We start from the raw sequence: 17,666 nt of genomic DNA, 5'->3' as shown, positions 1-17,666 counted from the left end.
CATTAAACGTTTAAAATTGTGATAAAGCACCTTCAATTTTTTTTAATTTGAACCTTAATAAAAATTAACATTTAGTGTTATGGCATTGAACCTTGTGAGGTTTCTCACTGAACCTTCCCTGATTTAGCATTGAACCTTTTATTTAAATTAAGTTTGCATGGTTTCTTACTCCACCTTCGATGGTTTATATTTGAACCTTATATTTAAATGAACCTTGCTAGGTTTATACCTGAACCTTCCATGGTTTAGCATTGAACCATCCATGGTTTAGCATTGAACCTTTTATTTAGATTAACTTTGTATGGTTTCTTACTACACCTTCGATGGTTTAGAATTGAACCTTATATTTAAATGAACCATGCAAGGTTTATACCTGAACCTTCCATGGTTTATACTTGAACCTTCCATGGTTTAGCATTGAATCTTTTTTCATATGACCCATGTGAGGTTTGTCATTCAACCTTTCAAGATTTAGGATTGAACCTTTTATTCAAATGAACTTCGTAAGGTTTATCTCTGAACCTTGCATCGAGATAATTTGAACCTTAAAAGGTTTATATAGGAGCCTTTCATGCGGATGAACCCTTTAAGGTACACCAGTGAACCATTGTTTTAGATTTTACCATTTTAGGTTTTTTATAGCACCATTTGTGTCGATTGAACACTCCATGGTTAAAAACCGAACCCCATCTGAACCTTTTCCAATAACAGTGCAGTGTTGTGCAGAATGTCTGAAACATTTCAGAGTCGAAATTGCGCCCCTGATCAGTGATCATCATCAACGGTACACCCCAACAGGCGACGAAAGTGAGAAGGGTAGCAATTATGGTTTCGGTTTTTTGGTCTGGTAAAGCATAGGCTTCCGGCCATTTCGTAAAATAATCGACGATTGTGAGGACGTACTTATTGCCCTGTTTAGTCGCAATGAGAGGTCCAATAACATCTACTCCAACCTTCTCGAATGCTCGTCCCACTTCAATATTAATCATGGGCGCAACTTCGTAGTGATGTGGAGGTTTTGTCTGAGCGCACGGGACGCATTCCTTGCACCAATTGGTCACATCTTCAGCCATTAATGGCCACCAGTATCGCTGTTGAATTGCTTTTAGTGTTTTCTCTACACCACGGTGCCCCGAATCAGGTGCGTTGTGAAAGTCATGAAGAAGTTCAGGGGTTAAACTTGTTGGGACGACTATTTGCGTCAAAAGAGAGTTTTGTTTTTTCCTGTATATTAACCCTTTCTCAAAGGTTAAGTCTTTCAGGTTCCTCCATAGGCAACGAAAACGACGGTTTTCATCCCCGCTTATCTCGTGGGGTTTTGGTTTTTCCTGGGTTGTAAGTACATGGGTAATTCTTTTTATGTCAGGGTCAATTGATTGCATTTCTCTAAACTCTTCTGTGGATAACTTAGGCTCACAATAATATGCGGCACTGACAAGTTCGGGAATAGTTGTGGTATTTAAGTTGATTCCTGGCATGCGTGATAAAGCGTCTACATTGGTATGTTTTTTTCCGCTTCTGTATTGGATCTCATAATCGTATTCTTCTAATTTTAAAATCCACCGAGCAAATTTTCCCCGCGGTTCTTTCATGTTGCGAAGCCACACCAATGGATTATGATCACTGATTATGATAAAATGGTGTCCGAAAAGGTAGGGGCGGAATTTTTCCACAGCGTACATTACAGCAAGCATTTCTCTCTCTACCGTTGAATAACTTCTTTCACTCTTATTGAGAGATCGACTTTCAAACGCAATTACTCTTTCTTTATTTTGTTGAATTTGAGACAGAATTCCACCGATTCCGTAAGATAAAGCGTCAGTTTCAACACGAAATACTTCTTTGAAGTTTGGGTATGCTAGAATCGGTGGTGTCGTTAAACGTTGCTTTAAGGTGTCAAGCGCTTCTTGACACTCTACGGTCCACTGAAACTCAGTTTTTGGTTTTAAAAGAGCGTGAAGCGGTGCTGCTATGAAAGCGAAATTCCTGACAAATTTGCGATAATATGACGCTAATCCCAGAAAAGACTGAACATCCTTGACGGAACTCGGGGTTGGCCAATTTAATACCCTGGAAATATTCTTCGGGTTGGGTTTAATTCCCATTCCAGACACGACATGACCCAAATATTCTACTTCCTCTCTACAGAAAAAACATTTGCTTGGCTTTAATTTGATTCCGTTCGCTTCAAACCGAGAGAGAACTTTCTCCAAACGTTCCATGTGCTCAGTGAAAGTAGAAGAAAACACTATGACATCGTCCAAGTAAATAAGACATATTTCCCAATGAAGACCACGTAGAACACATTCCATAAGGCGTTGAAAAGTGCTGGGCGCGTTGGATAATCCAAAAGGCATTTTGGTAAATTCGAATAGTCCTTGATTAGTTATGAAAGCTGTTTTTTCTCTATCTTCTGGATGCATTGCAATTTGCCAATATCCGGAGGCAAGATCCAAAGTGGTAAACATCGTTGCCCCAGAGAGGTAATCTAGAGTCTCACTAATTCGGGGTAATGGATAGGCGTCTTTTTTCGTCACATCATTTAGCGATCTGTAGTCGACGCAAAACCTCCAAGTATTATCCTTTTTCCTTACAAGTAGTATAGGTGCGGCCCAGGGACTGAAACTCGGGGTAATGATGTTGTTTTCTAACATGGAATTTAATTGCGCGTCAATAATTTCCCTTTGCGAATCAGGAACTCGATACGGTCGTTTCTTGATAGGATGAGCGTCTCCAGTATCGATCTTATGTTGCACATTTTTTACAACTCCAAGATCATACTCGTTCTTAGAAAACACCTTGTCATATTTATTAACTAATTTTAACAATTCACGTTTTTCGTCGGGTTGCAGAGTTGTGTTGTCGAGATTGAAGTCTTTAGCGGTGAAACCAGTGGTTTTACACGACGAAAGAGGTAATATCGGTGCAGCTTCAATTACCTCCACCTCGTGCAGAGTGCCAACCACACTGTCCTTATAGATTTTGGTTGGAGATGATCCACTGTTAATCAACCTGACAAACAATGGGCCCTTGGTTAAGTTGACTAAACTCCTTCCCAGATCCAGGGCATTTGACTGACGAAAACTTTCAACGGGTTCAACCAAACCATACGCATGTTCGACCTCGTTTATATTTAATGGTAGTTTGTCCGCGACTAACGTTCCTTTCGCCAGTACTTCGTGTCGCGCTGGTATTTCAATATCCTCAGCCAATGCCACCTTGCACACAATCAGATCGGACGAGTGTTGAGACCTTATTAATGGCAGCATTACATCCTTTACTCGCAACAACTTTTTCTCAAAATCCAATGTTACTTCCAAATAATCGAGCAAGTCACAACCGACGACGCAGTTGTTGACAAGACCTTCGGCAATGTATACCAACCACGGTAGCATAACTGAACCGATTTTATATTCGACTTGAGTCGTTCCCAAAATTTGGATGGCTTCGCCAGTTATTGAGAAGGCCTTGGTTTGACTTTCTTCGTTGTGGGGTTCATATTCTATTCCCAGATCACGGGCCAAGGAAGCCCGAATAATACTTATTGAAGACCCACTATCAATGAGACCAGCTATTTCAACGTTATTGATCACCACCGGTGCATAATACGTGACTCCTGAACGGCCCTTGACTTGCATTGCTTGGTTTGGGCGTTTCGGTTGAGTGTTTTCTTCCCCACGATTAGGAACATGGGACTCTTGACGTGATTCTACCCTACGATCAGGAACATGGGACTCTTGACGTGATTCTACCCTACGATCAGGAACATGGGTCTCTTGACGTGATTCTAAAGTGCTCCTACTTCTGCTATAATTTTCATCTTGCTGTCGGTGGAAACAGTCCCTTTGGAAATGGCCTTGTTGACCACAGTAATAACAATTCCCTGGTTGGTCATAGTTCCCTGGTTGAGCCCAACCGTAATTCGGGGCCGCATAACGTTGTTGATAAGGACGAGAACTTCTGTTTCGTGGTGAGCCATAGCGTACCGTATAGTATCCGGACGTGTTGGTGCGAGGAGCGCCATAACGAGGTGCTTGGAATACATTGGTGTAATAGGCTGAAGAATTATCTTGGGGCGGGTTCGTATCCTCGTGGTACTTTTCTAAACGCAAGGCGGCTACTTCTGTAGCGAGTTGCGAGACAGTAGTTCGTAATATATTCAGTTCATCTTGGTCCGCCGAACATTTTGAAGACATATTAGGGAGTGTTTCGCTTACACTTTGAAGGGTTTCCGGGCGACGGAACCTGGGATCATTTCTTCTCATTTCCTGAAGGGCTTGAAGTCGCTTTGCTATGGATAAAGCTTCGGAAAGGTCGTTAGGGTTAGCTTGATGCACACCGTCTTGTAGGCCAGAATGAAGACCATATAGAAACTGTTCAAACACCAAAGTTTCATAAGCAGCGGCGTTCAATCCGGGCATTGCCCGTTCAACCAATCGTCGTAGATCTTGGCAATAATCATCCAGATGTTCATTTGGTTGTTGAAAACGTGCGCGAAAACTCATTACATGTAGTCGTTGCCTTTCCGGTTGTAAAAAGGCCTCGGATAACGATTGAACTAAGGTTTGATACGTGCTCTTCTGTTGTGGTAGTAGATTGTCGTAAGTAACGAATGATCTTCCGGTAAGAAACGTTGGTAGGATCTTGCATTTCTTCTCATCATCCCATTCATTAGCGATTGCACACACCTCAAAATAGCGCAACCAAACTCCAAAATCTCCGTCACAGTTGTACTTTTCAGGGGTGGCGTTTAGGTTCGTGCGGTAAACAACGGCTGCTGGTTCTTGACGTCGGGGCATTGTCAACGGTGATTGTTCAATCCCACCGCTGTCACCAATGTAAAATATTTGTGGGGTTGCACTATAGGATTTCTTCAATAATTAGGCTTAAAACGTTCTTAACTGTTCTAAAATTTTATTCCTCGAGACTCAAAACGTCTTAACGTCTTTACATTCAAAATCCAACTGACTTAAACATTTTCGCGCGCTCCTTCTCGTGCTCTTTTTTATTTCTAACTCCACGCGCCAAAGTCTCTAACATAATCTTTATTGTACATTTTCCAAATTCATTCTTTAAGTAAAATTTTGTCATTACTTATTCTACAGCCCTATACCATAAGGATATCATCTCTCTAAGGGCCCAAGCGCATCTATTAGCAAAAACATCTAGTTCTACTAGATGTGACGTAGATTTTGTATTGGGGCTCCTTCCGAATTTTTCGTGAAATTCGCGGGAGAGAAAAATAATTTTCAAAATCAGCCGCGACCGATATCCTAAGCCGGTCGGGGTCTAGACGCGAGCTCTGAGATAACGCTCCCAAGCGGTTGGGAATCAAACTAAAACAGGCGGGGAGGCGAGAGAGGAAGGACTGAGGGGAAAAAATAAGTAAGAGAATTTCCAGAATCCCCCAGCTCTCTCAGACACAAGAGGTAAATTCGCGCTTAGTAAAAATCACGAAGAGCTGTCGTGAGAAATCTTTGAAGGAGGGAAAATGTTCAATGCCGGGTTACTCTGCAGCGAATGCGCCCGGCCTCTGTTTAGGCTATACAATTATTATACCACTTGAGATGAGACGGATGGCTGACCAAATCGGACATACATACATTTCAACCGTAACATAGAATCTTGGGCCCTTAGAGAGAGATAATGTCCTTATGTTAGTACTTAGTTTTCACAGTGATGTCAAGTATTTAAACTTCGGGTCACGCCTAGGGTTCAACTTCATTATTTTTATATTATTTACATTAATTTTTCTGGCCTATTTCTGAGATAGCGTCTGTCTACGAGATCGTTAGCTATGTCTGTCCGGATTCGCATCCGATGTTTTGGAATTACAAAAGGAACTCTTATCGTGACTTATGTGTATAATTTACGAGATATGACGTGTCTTTAATCAAACGTTGCGCCATTATGATATATGATTAACAAAATATCTAAATTTCAGCTTTTAGTATCCCTTTTGAAAATATCACACACACCCATACACGTTGCCTTTACATTTTGTCACGTGATTATAGGAGCGCGTGATTTTGAAATATTTCACCCCCCCCCCAAATCACACGCGTTTCAAAATTGCTAAGCCTAACTTCAGTTTCAAAATTGTGTTCCAAATTTTTCCTTAAGTCAACAAAATTTTCCAGCAAAGGTAAGACCTTCAAGTTTCTATATGAGCGGCTAAATGTGCGCCTGTTTTTGTTATTATCAAGTTAAATCAACTGAATAAATTTCCCCCTTTTCCAAAATTGTATGTTTTACTCCAAAATATTGCTACATTTTCTAAATAATTGCTAATTAGCTTGTTTATTGCCACCTTTTCCAAAATATTATTCTATCTTAAAAAGAGGCGCACTTTTAGCCACTCGTGACTCACATCACACCACAGTGACCACACGTATTGTGGTTGCGTATTGTGAAGTTGCTTCTCTGCTGGGTCTGGTAGGCACTCCCTGCAATTATTTCAAAAATGGGAAAATATGCCAAGAAATTAGGAAATAAACCAAACCCACGAATGGCGCAAATGGTTAATAAGGCATTGGGCCGTGAAGTATGTAGAGTGGACCAGTTGGTAAGAAAAGACATAAAATATGTAGCTACCCCGCCGAAGAAGAAACTTATACCATGTTATACCCGTCTAATTTCACAACCAAAGAAGCAGAAGTAAGTAGAAAATCAATCGTGAATGTAGAGTTAGAAATCAAATTTGGCTTCCCCCACAATTTTATAATGTTGTCTTGGTTTAAAATTCACTCTTAGGAAAATTTCTAAATGTGAAGACAATTCCGTTACAAGAAAAAACCAATTTTCACCGGAGATTCCTAGGTGCTCTAGAACTCCAAGCCCTCCATTGACTACTTCGTCTAAAAATTTCTGGAGTAAAAGCACTGTGGAATATTTTAGGGAAACACCTAGTCCTCCTGATCAAGACCAAGATGATGACAAAACACGTTTACCCGTGAAGCAGCAAGAAAAATGTCCTGCTAAACAATGCAGGAAAGCTTGGACCGGGGATGAAGAAGATCGTTTGTTTATTGGTGTTGGGAAATATGGTGTTGGTTCGTGGTATAAAATTGCCCATGAATTCGGAATTAAAAGATCGAGCAATCAGCTGTATGGAAAATGGAGGAACTTTTCTAAAGGCAATAATATGTTAAAGGTTAAAATGAGGGTTTTAAGCAAACCACTTTCACACGCAATATTGAGTCCAATTTCAAACGCACAAAGTGTTCGCGACAGTAAACGTAAACTTAATAACAACCGAGAGTAAAATATCAAACTGAGTATTTATTCAAAACAGCGTCAAAGGAATTAACTATACATTATTACATCATAACAATAACTGACTGATCGTAATACATTTCAATTGCGTTATATAGTAGCTTAAAAAACATGTTGCTGGGTAAAAAATGAGCTTGTTCAATTTATGTCTACACTTAAGTCGGCGTAAAAAACCTTGTTTAAAAATTTGTAGTTTTTTCTAGTCAAGCTCCCAAACATTCCGGCCACCTTAAAATATACATTTTAAAAGTTACAGTAAGTGTCTATATGTTCAAGAATCCAAAGGCAAGGGACATAATTTCGTTACTGGGCGTTTAAGTTTTGAATCTGCTGTCTTGACGGTCACAACTCTGACTAGTTGATCAATTCCCGGATGGACATTAATTATTCTCGCCATTTTCCACTTGGTAGGTGGAAGCTCTTCCTTTAATAGCACCAGATCTCCGACTTGTAAATTTCGGTTGCGCTTGGTCCATTTCGGTCGTTGTTGTAGTCTGGATATATATTCTGACTGCCATCATCGCCAAAAATGTTGCACCATCTGCTGACTTAATTGCCATCTGGACAATCGATTTATCTTGACTATAGTAACGTCTGGTTCAGGTATTGCGTTTAAGGCGGCTCCGATCAGGAAATGGCCAGGCGTGAGTACGGAAAGGTCGGTTGGGTCTGATGACATCTGTGTTAACGGCCTTGAATTGAGGCAAGCTTCAATTTGACAAAGTATGGTCTGCATTTCTTCGAATGTTAATCGTGTTTCTCCAATGACTCGCTTTAAATGATACTTTATCGACTTCACTCCGGCCTCCCAAAGTCCGCCGAAATGAGGAGCCATGGGTGGGTTGAAATGCCAAGTGATCCCTTGATCTGTCAACCATCGTGCAGTAGTTTCGTTTTTTGTGCTTGCTGATACGTCTTTAATGAACTCCTTAAGTGCTCTGCTCGCTCCAATAAAGTTTGACCCACAGTCGCTGTGAATGTTGGAACAGATCCCCCGCCGAGAGATGAAGCGCTTCAATGCGGCAATGAAAGCATCGGTAGTCATATCGCTGACTAACTCGAGGTGTAGGGCGCGAGTGGCAAAGCAGGCAAAAACGGCGATGTAGCCCTTGAACGTCTTGCAACCACGACCCTTCATGACTCTAAGGGTAAATGGACCGGCATAGTCGACTCCGCAGTTCAGAAATGGTCTTCCAGGGTTTACTCTTGTAGCTGGTAAACTTCCCATGAGTTGGCTGACGGTTTTTGCTTGCTGTCTTACACATCTGAGACAGCGTCTGACGTGGAACCGGACAGCATCTCGAAGGCCCAGAATCCAGAATTTTGACTGTATTGAAGCCATGGTTAATTGCGGGCCTCCATGTAGAGTCTTGATGTGTTCGTTGGCGATAACCAAATCGGTGAGTTGACTTTTTCGAGGAAGAATGACAGGGTGGATCTGGTCAATAGATACTCTTGCGTTCTGAATTCGCCCTCCAACTCTCATAATTCCAGTGTCATCTAGAAATGGCGTGAGTGGTAGAAGTTTACTAGTTGAAGACAGAGGTTTCAATCCCTTTAAGAGTCGAACTTCTTCATCGAAGGCATTGAGTTGGGTAACTCTTATCCAGTGATTGAGTGCTCTGGTAGTCTCAGTCTTGGTTAGTGGTCCCGTTTCTCGTTGTGATTTGGGCGTTCGTATGTTGGTGATAAATCGCTGGATATATGCTGTTACATGAATTAGAGTAGGCAACGATGAATATTGTGAGAGCAAGCTTTGGTCCAGTTTTCCATGTGTTACGATTGTGACTGGATTTCTTGCTTCAAGACTGCACTCCTCGGGTTCTGGTTTTGATGGATCGGTATCTGGCAGCTCTTTCCGAAGCCAATCTGGTCCGTGCCACCACAGTGGATGGCAGACAAGTTCTGAGGCCGTGACCCCACGGGAAGCACAGTCGGCTGGATTTAGAAGCCCAGAAACATGGTGCCATTGGATTCCGGGACGAACGGATTGAACTTCTGATACTCTATTCGCAACGAACGTCTTCCAGCGTTGAGGAGGTGAATCTAACCATGCCAGAACAATTTGACTGTCGCTCCAGCCATGAACGTCGGGAATGGTCTTGCTAAGTGAATCTTGGACCAGTACTATGAGTCTTGCAAGGAGTACTGTAGCGCAGAGTTCCAGTCTTGGCAAAGTAGTTTGCTTGAGGGGTGCTGTTAGTGTGTTCAACTAACTACACTATTTAACGTATAAAAGTTGCTTTATTACAATAAGGTTTATTTACATTATCTAGTCGAGCGCGACTACGTGACTATCTCGTTTAGATTTAAAACACTAGCTTATATACAATTGATGTTACGTCATACAATAGATAACAATTATCTTAGACTGTACAAAGGTTAATCTTCAGTAACATAAGTTAATATCAAAGTACATAAGTCAATATCACACATCCTCTCTTTTCTCATAAGTTCATTTGATCGAACTTGACCACAGGTTTCGAGACTCTTCCACTCTTTGTTATCGTCCCGTAGTCACTCAGGTCAAACGTCGTTCGTTGTCGTCTGGTTCTCGACTTGACTGTAGTCGTGTTGTCGTCTCGCCTTGAGGGATGGTTGTCTCTTCGTTCAGGATTGGCTGGCTGCAGTGGGTCTATCCTCGGTTGGTTGACGGTGGAACTCTCGTCCGGTGTTTGACTAGGTCTGCCAGCTGTTTCAGCGCTGCATGGTTGATCTGGTCTTGGATTTGGAGGAATAATGTCCTCGGGATCAATGCTAGTTGCTTCTGGATAATCCTGGATATCTGGTCGTTGCTCTTGTGAAGGCAGAATTACCAAGTGGTAGCGATTTCGTCGCAAGTTTCCATTGGCGGTTTGGATGATGTACGACCTGGGAGCATCAGCTTTTCCAAGGATTCTTCCCTCTCTCCTCATGTCGATTATCCAAACTCTTTGTCCCTTTTCTAGCTCTGGTAAGTTGTGGACGCCATGATGACGATCATAGCGTTGCTTTTGTGCTTGCTTCAGGACTAGTTCTTTCTTCTTTACTGTCATGTACGGTAAAATAATAATAGAATGCTTATGTCAGGCCCAGAACAAATATTAGACAGTTAGCCTTGACCCAACCGTAAGGGGGAGCTCTGGGATAAACTAGATGACGTCAGATACGAGTTGACATGTAGAGGTAGCTAAAGAGATATTAATCACTTCATGTACGGGCTTCCTTTGTAAACATTAGAATCTTAACTACGGACTGTTTATTAAGCTATAATAAACTTATTGATTTTATCTTAGTGTTATTACTTCGTGTAACGAACATAACAAATGGCGACGGAGGCGAGATTCGCGTTATACGTCTAAAGTTTTAAAAGAAAACATCTTTTTCTTCAACCCGTATACCGTAGTCTAGGCCTAGGCCTTAGTTCTTCAAGCTAAAAGCCGTAAACGGAAGGAAGCACCGCAATTTCACAAAGAAGTCCTTGCCTCGTGGCAACATCGATATACGCGCTGAACTTATAGTGAAAAATATCAAGTCACGTTAAAGAAGTCATTGCCCCGTGGCAACATCGATATACGCGCTGAAATTATAGTGAAAAATATCAAGTCACGTTTTCTCACGCCTACTGCAAAATGACGACTTACGGTAATTTAAACATTTTTGACAATAGAACTGAACAGTGGTCGCAGTATTCGGAGCGACTAAACGCTTATTTCCTCGCGAACGATATTACTGACGCCAACATTAAACGCGCGATATTCTACAGGGCCGGTAGGCCCTTGTAGATATGACTTGATACTCTTTTGTAACGTTAAAGCAAAATTCACATGCTTTTGCCAATTTTCCTATGGAGATTAACATGGGGTTTTTCGTGATATTTAGCCACCACTAACCGAAAAACTAGAGCGAAGTTACTTTTCGGAATACTCTTAATTTAACAATTAAGTATTCAGGGTGTGCGATCCGCTAGTATTATCAGAAACAATTAAGTCTAAGTATGTTAATTTTAGTTAATTACGGAAATACAGCTCTTGAGTTAAACGTCAGGTTAACCTGTTAGCGCGCTGATACCCATTTCTTCAATTATCAAGCATATTGAGAACAAGGGAGGGCCTAGCTTTGTGCCTAATAACAAGTTAAGTTGACATTTTCAGTTTGATTCATTCTGTGGAAGTTGAACCATGGAGCCTGAATCTTAAAGAGATACAGGCTCCATGGTTTAACTTGTTTTTGAGCAGTCGACGCTTGTTTAGTATTTTACCGGCTTAAAATATTTATTTCATTTTATAAATTTTCTGTAACACTCTTGCTAAGAAACACTTTGCTATCAGGTCGAAATTTTGTTTAATAAAGCAATCCAGGTATAAAACTAAAGGTAATTGATTTCATTATATTATAAGATATTGGTTTTTGGATGTTATTTAAGACCAAGGCTTAGGTTGCTTATGTATTGTATTTGTATATATTCTGGATTCTCGGAGTCGGGACTCGGGAGAACCCAGTTACACTTAGCCAGCTTCCGAGCCTCCAGTGTCGTCTAGTTTGGCTTACGCTCTCGTCACGTTTTTAAGCTGAAGGTTATGTTGCAACGTTTTTGGTTTACAGACTTGGATAATTTTAATAATAGTGATGCTTCTTGATCTTTACTCTTTAGGATAGTAACAGTATGTTGTAGAAAAAGAGCTGCTACTTGAAGGACTTATCTTTATTTTATTTTAGAAGTATTATTAAAATTTCAGAAGCTCCGCAACCGTTACAATAACTGTTTCTATAGCAGTTAATTCAACATTCCTTTGAGGTATACAGGGTTTTAGTATTTGTTAATCTCACTAAAATGCTACTAATTCAGAAGGTGTGTGGTATAATTCCTGAAACTCAACCAATGTAGAGGACGACATGATTCGTTAAAACAATTTTTTCCTGTTGCAACAGTCCGTATATGATATTTCGTTTTATAAATTGTTTGTTACCAAGAGAGGATTGTTTAATTCAGAAATATAAGTAACAGTGGTGCTGGTTAATCCAGGAGAACATTGTCTTTACGTAATTTAATTAGTCAACGTAACCATGTGGGAAACAGAGGGTTACGTTCGCTATTTCCACAGTCCTCATTGCTGTTTGTTTATATGTCAGAATTGCTATGAATTGTTTAGGTATTTGATTTAATTACTGGTATTTAAGCGAAACTATGGAATCACATCATTCATTAACATTGTAACCTTTGTAGTGATCCGTTGTAACGGGCTCCCCGGTACAACATATTTTATTGTTAATCTTCACGTTACCGCAAATTTATCACGGGGCTATGTGTTGGAACTAATTAAAAACTCATCTAAACAAGCTCAATTTATAAGCTAAATCAATATTGCCAAACCATAATCCATCATTAATTTCAACTCAATTAAGCCTAAAACCTTTAAATTAAACTTAATCAAGATTAAACCTTTAAATTGAACTTAATCGAGATATACCTTCAAATCAAACTTAATCGAGATATACCTTCAAATCAAACTTAATCGAGATATACCTTCAAATCAAACTTAATCGAGATATACCTTCAAATCAAACTTAATCGAGATATACCTTCAAATCAAACTTAATCGAGATATACCTTCAAATTAAACTTAATCGAGATATACCTTTAAATTAAACTTAATCGAGATATACCTTTAAATTAAACTTAATCGAGATATACCTTTAAATTAAACTTAATCGAGATATACCTTTAAATTAAACTTAATCGAGATATACCTTTAAATTAAATTGAACTTAATCGAGATATACCTTTAAATTAAATTGAACTTAATCGAGATATACCTTTAAATTAAATTGAACTTAATCGAGATATACCTTTAAATTAAATTGAACTTAATCGAGATATACCTTTAAATTAAATTGAACTTAATCGAGATATACCTTTAAATTAAATTGAACTTAATCGAGATATTTCTTAAATTAAATTGAACTTAATCGAGATATACCTTTAAATTAAATTGAACTTAATCGAGATAAACCTTTAAACTAAACTTAATCGAGATAAACCTTTAAACTTAAATAAAATTAAGGTGAAACTAACCCAAAACACGATTTTTTTGGTTCAATTCATGGATACCTTATTTAATTAAAATTAAAACTAAATTTATCTTTCACCCAGTCTCAATTTTCCATTTTAATCTTTACAATTAAATGAGGATTATTATTATATTATTAATTAAAGTTGATATTTACACCCATTTCAAGTCGATATTTACACCCATTTCAAGTCGATATTTACACCCATTTCAAGTCGATATTTACACCCATTTCAAGTTGATATTTACACCCATTTCAAGTCGATATTTACACCCATTTCAAGTCGATATTTACACCCATTTCAAGTCGATATTTACACCCATATCAAGTTGATATTTACACCCATTTCAAGTCGATATTTACACCCATTTCAAGTCCATATTTACCACCCATTTCAAGTCCATATTTACCCCCCCTTTCAAGTCCATATTTACCCCCCATTTCAAGTCCATATTTACCCCCCATTTCAAGTCCATATTTACCCCCATTTCAAGTCCATATTTACCCCCATTTCAAGTCCATATTCACCCCCATTTCAAGTCCATATTTACCCCCATTTCAAGTCCATATTTACCCCCATTTCAAGTCCATATTTACCCCAATTTCAAGTCCATATTTACCCCCATTTCAAGTCCATATTTACACCCATTTCAAGTCGATATTTACACCCATTTCAAGTCGATATTTACACCCATTTCAAGTCGATATTTACACCCATTTCAAATCGATATTTACACCCATTTCAAGTCGATATTTACACCCATGTCAAGTCGATATTTACACCCATGTCAAGTCGATATTTACACCCATTTCAAGTCGATATTTACACCCATTACAAGTCGATATTTACACCCATTTCAAGTCGATATTTACACCCATTTCAAGTCGATATTTACACCCATTTCAAGTCGATATTGACACCCATTTCAAGTCGATATTGACACCCATTTCAAGTCGATATTGACACCCATTTCTAGTCGATATTGACACCCATTTCTAGTCGATATTGACACCCATTTCAAGTCCATATTTACCCCCATTTCAAGTCCATATTTACCCCCATTTCAAGTCCATATTTACCCCCATTTCAAGTCCATAATTACCCCCATTTCAAGTCCATATTTACCCCCCATTTCAAGTCCATATTTACCCCCCATTTCAAGTCCATATTTACCCCCATTTCAAGTCCATATTTACCCCCATTTCAAGTCCATATTTACCCCCATTTCAAGTCCATATTTACCCCCATTTCAAGTCCATATTTACCCCCATTTCAAGTCCATATTTACCCCCATTTCAAGTCCATTTTTACCCCCATTTCAAGTCCATATTTACCCCCATTTCAAGTCCATATTTACCCCCATTTCAAGTCCATATTTACCCCCATTTCAAGTCCATATTTACCCCCATTTCAAGTTCATATTTACCCCCATTTCAAGTCCATATTTACACCCATTTCAAGTCGATATTTACACCCATTTCAAGTCGATATTTACACCCATTTCAAATCGATATTTACACCCATTTCAAGTCGATATTTACACCCATGTCAAGTCGATATTTACACCCATTACAAGTCGATATTTACACCCATTTCAAGTCGATATTTACACCCATTTCAAGTCGATATTTACACCCATTTCAAGTCGATATTTACACCCATTTCAAGTCGATATTTACACCCATTTCAAGTCCATATTTACACCCATTCAAGTCGATATTGACACCCATTTCAAGTCGATATTGACACCCATTTCTAGTCGATATTGACACCCATTTCAAGTCCATATTTACCCCCATTTCAAGTCCATATTTACCCCCATTTCAAGTCCATATTTACCCCCATTTCAAGTCCATATTTACCCCCATTTCAAGTCCATATTTACCCCCATTTCAAGTCGATATTTACCCCCATTTCAAGTCGATATTTACACCCATTTCAAGTCGATATTTACACCCATTTCAAGTCGATATTTACACCCATTTCAAGTCCATATTTACACCCATTTCAAGTCGATATTGACACCCATTTCAAGTCGATATTGACACCCATTTCAAGTCGATATTGACACCCATTTCAAGTCGATATTGACACCCATTTCTAGTCGATATTGACACCCATTTCTAGTCGATATTGACACCCATTTCTAGTCGATATTGACACCCATTTCTAGTCGATATTGACACCCATTTCAAGTCCATATTGACCCCCATTTCAAGTCCATATTTACCCCCAATTCAAGTCCATATTTACCCCCATTTCAAGTCCATATTTACCCCCATTTCAAGTCCATATTTACTCCCATTTCTAGTCCATATTCACCCCCATTTCAAGTCCATATTTACCCCCATTTCAAGTCCATATTTACCCCCATTTCAAGTCCATAATTACCCCCCATTTCAAGTCCATATTTACCCCCCATTTCAAGTCCATATTTACCCCCCATTTCAAGTCCATATTTACCCCCATTTCAAGTCCATATTTACCCCCATTTCAAGTCCATATTTACCCCATTTCAAGTCCATATTTACCCCCATTTCAAGTCCATATTTACCCCCATTTCAAGTCCATATTTACCCCCATTTCAAGTCCATATTTACCCCCATTTCAAGTCCATATTTACCCCCATTTCAAGTCCATATTTACCCCCATTTCAAGTCCATATTTACCCCCATTTCAAGTCCATATTTACCCCCATTTCAAGTCCATATTTACCCCATTTCAAGTCCATATTTACCCCCATTTCAAGTCCATAATTACCCCCATTTCAAGTCCATAATTACCCCCCATTTCAAGTCCATATTTACCCCCCATTTCAAGTCCATATTTTCCCCCCATTTCAAGTCCATATTTACCCCCCATTTCAAGTCCATATTTACCCCCCATTTCAAGTCCATATTTACCCCCCATTTCAAGTCCATATTTACCCCCATTTCAAGTCCATATTTACCCCCAATTCAAGTCCATATTTACCCCCAATTCAAGTCCATATTTACCCCCATTTCAAGTCCATATTTACCCCCATTTCAAGTCCATATTTACCCCCATTTCAAGTCCATATTTACCTCCATTTCATGTCCCAAATTAAAACCCCTATTAATCTCATATCAAACCCCTGTTCACCCCATTTCAGGACCATACGCCTGATTTACAGGATAATTCATAGTCGTGTTCAGTGGGACTTTACTACCTTTCCTATTGTGTACGTACACGTTGAAGGCTTTCTTATTAAATCAATCCTGAATGAACACGATTATAAGTTAATGCCGATAAAATTATCCAAATGAACTCTTTTGGGCAACAACTAATGGAGTCAGATTGGTTTTAATAATGAGCATGTTTTACTTTTTAAAACATCACTTAAAAACCTTTCCGAGTTTTGTATGCACAATTTTTTAAAAATTCATGCTTTCAATTATTGCTTATTGGAAAATATTTCATGGCATAAAAATTTTATTTTTATTTTACAAATCGATATTTAATATTAGGTCATTACTAAACAACGCGTGAACGCGGGCCTTTTCCAAAAAAAATCGTTTATTTTTCAAGGTCCTTCAACTAAAAACGTTGAATATATTGCTTGTTTTATAGGTCGGGTTAGGTAAGGCATATGTTAGTTAGGTTACGTTTCATTGAGACACAAATTTAAAGCATTGTGCCTCTTAATAGTAGAAGTATTTATCCTATAAATGCTATAAATTTAATAAAAAAATAGTTCAATAATAACAAACGTTTTATCGTTGACAGCGTTTAAAAATAAAAATATTTGCTTTTAATAATATGTAATAATATAGGCACTATATTACGTTAGAAAATTATTTTTGGGAACTCATTCTATGTTCAAACTTCGTTTAAGTTCGTTACAGTGTTACGTAATTTGACTTAAAAATTAAAATAAGCGAATCGCTTTATAACGGTCCATTTCTGCGACTTAAAAATTTTTCATTCTTCTAAACTATAAATTTTGCTTAATGTTTTACAAAATAGATGGGATTTTTGCTCATTTTACACAACCACTCAATCTTTATAAATTAATCAGACCTAAATGGGTCAATAGGGCCTTAAAACGGGGGAAATAGGGTCTTTAAATGGGTAAACAGGGACTTGAAATGTTGTATTAACGGGTTTGTTTTACACCATAAACGTGGTGCTAAATATGGAAAAAAAATATTTAACAACTATTTCACAGTTTTTCACTTCACTTGGTTTAATAATGTGTTATAGGTAGCGTACTTTTTCCCTACTTTTAACACCATTAAACTTAGTAATATTAGAAGTTCAACAGATTGCCTAAAAAAGATGTTAAAAACCACTGTAAATGGTGCATAAATGCCTAATA

The 17,666-nt window shown here is 38.6% G+C and overlaps 2 protein-coding genes and 1 long non-coding RNA gene across 4 annotated transcripts; 2 read left to right on the top strand and 1 right to left on the bottom strand.

The window, feature by feature from the left end:
• The first annotated feature begins 5,147 nt into the window (after nt 1-5,147).
• On the top strand, nt 5,148-7,264 carry LOC149594115 (uncharacterized). The gene is made up of 4 exons (XM_089861284.1): nt 5,148-6,145; nt 6,440-6,657; nt 6,754-6,819; nt 6,898-7,264. Exons 2-4 carry the CDS (start codon nt 6,464-6,466, stop codon nt 7,262-7,264), a joined length of 627 nt encoding a protein of 208 aa, XP_089717410.1. The 5' UTR covers nt 5,148-6,145; nt 6,440-6,463.
• A 528-nt stretch (nt 7,265-7,792) lies between these two features.
• On the bottom strand, nt 7,793-10,310 carry LOC149594114 (uncharacterized). The gene is made up of 2 exons (XM_089861283.1): nt 9,745-10,310; nt 7,793-9,380 (listed from the first exon to the last, which is right to left on the bottom strand). Exons 1-2 carry the CDS (start codon nt 10,308-10,310, stop codon nt 7,793-7,795), a joined length of 2,154 nt encoding a protein of 717 aa, XP_089717409.1.
• A 686-nt stretch (nt 10,311-10,996) lies between these two features.
• LOC149594113 (uncharacterized) lies at nt 10,997-12,600 on the top strand. Of its 2 annotated transcripts, none has more exons than XR_016379366.1 (2): nt 10,997-11,629; nt 11,736-12,600. It is a non-coding gene; the product is annotated as an uncharacterized LOC149594113 (long non-coding RNA). The 2 variants fall into 2 exon arrangements; XR_016379367.1 differs by having other exon boundaries at nt 11,693-12,600.
• The last annotated feature ends 5,066 nt before the right edge of the window (nt 12,601-17,666 follow it).

Source organism: Phalangium opilio, unplaced genomic scaffold (assembly GCF_054372755.1).
Source record: "Phalangium opilio isolate 3A_F unplaced genomic scaffold, DU_Popi_V2 ptg000390l_1, whole genome shotgun sequence".
Lineage (NCBI taxonomy): Eukaryota > Metazoa > Arthropoda > Arachnida > Opiliones > Phalangiidae > Phalangium > Phalangium opilio.
Note: the sequence above shows the minus strand (reverse complement) of the source record. Positions and strands in the feature narration are given on the sequence as shown.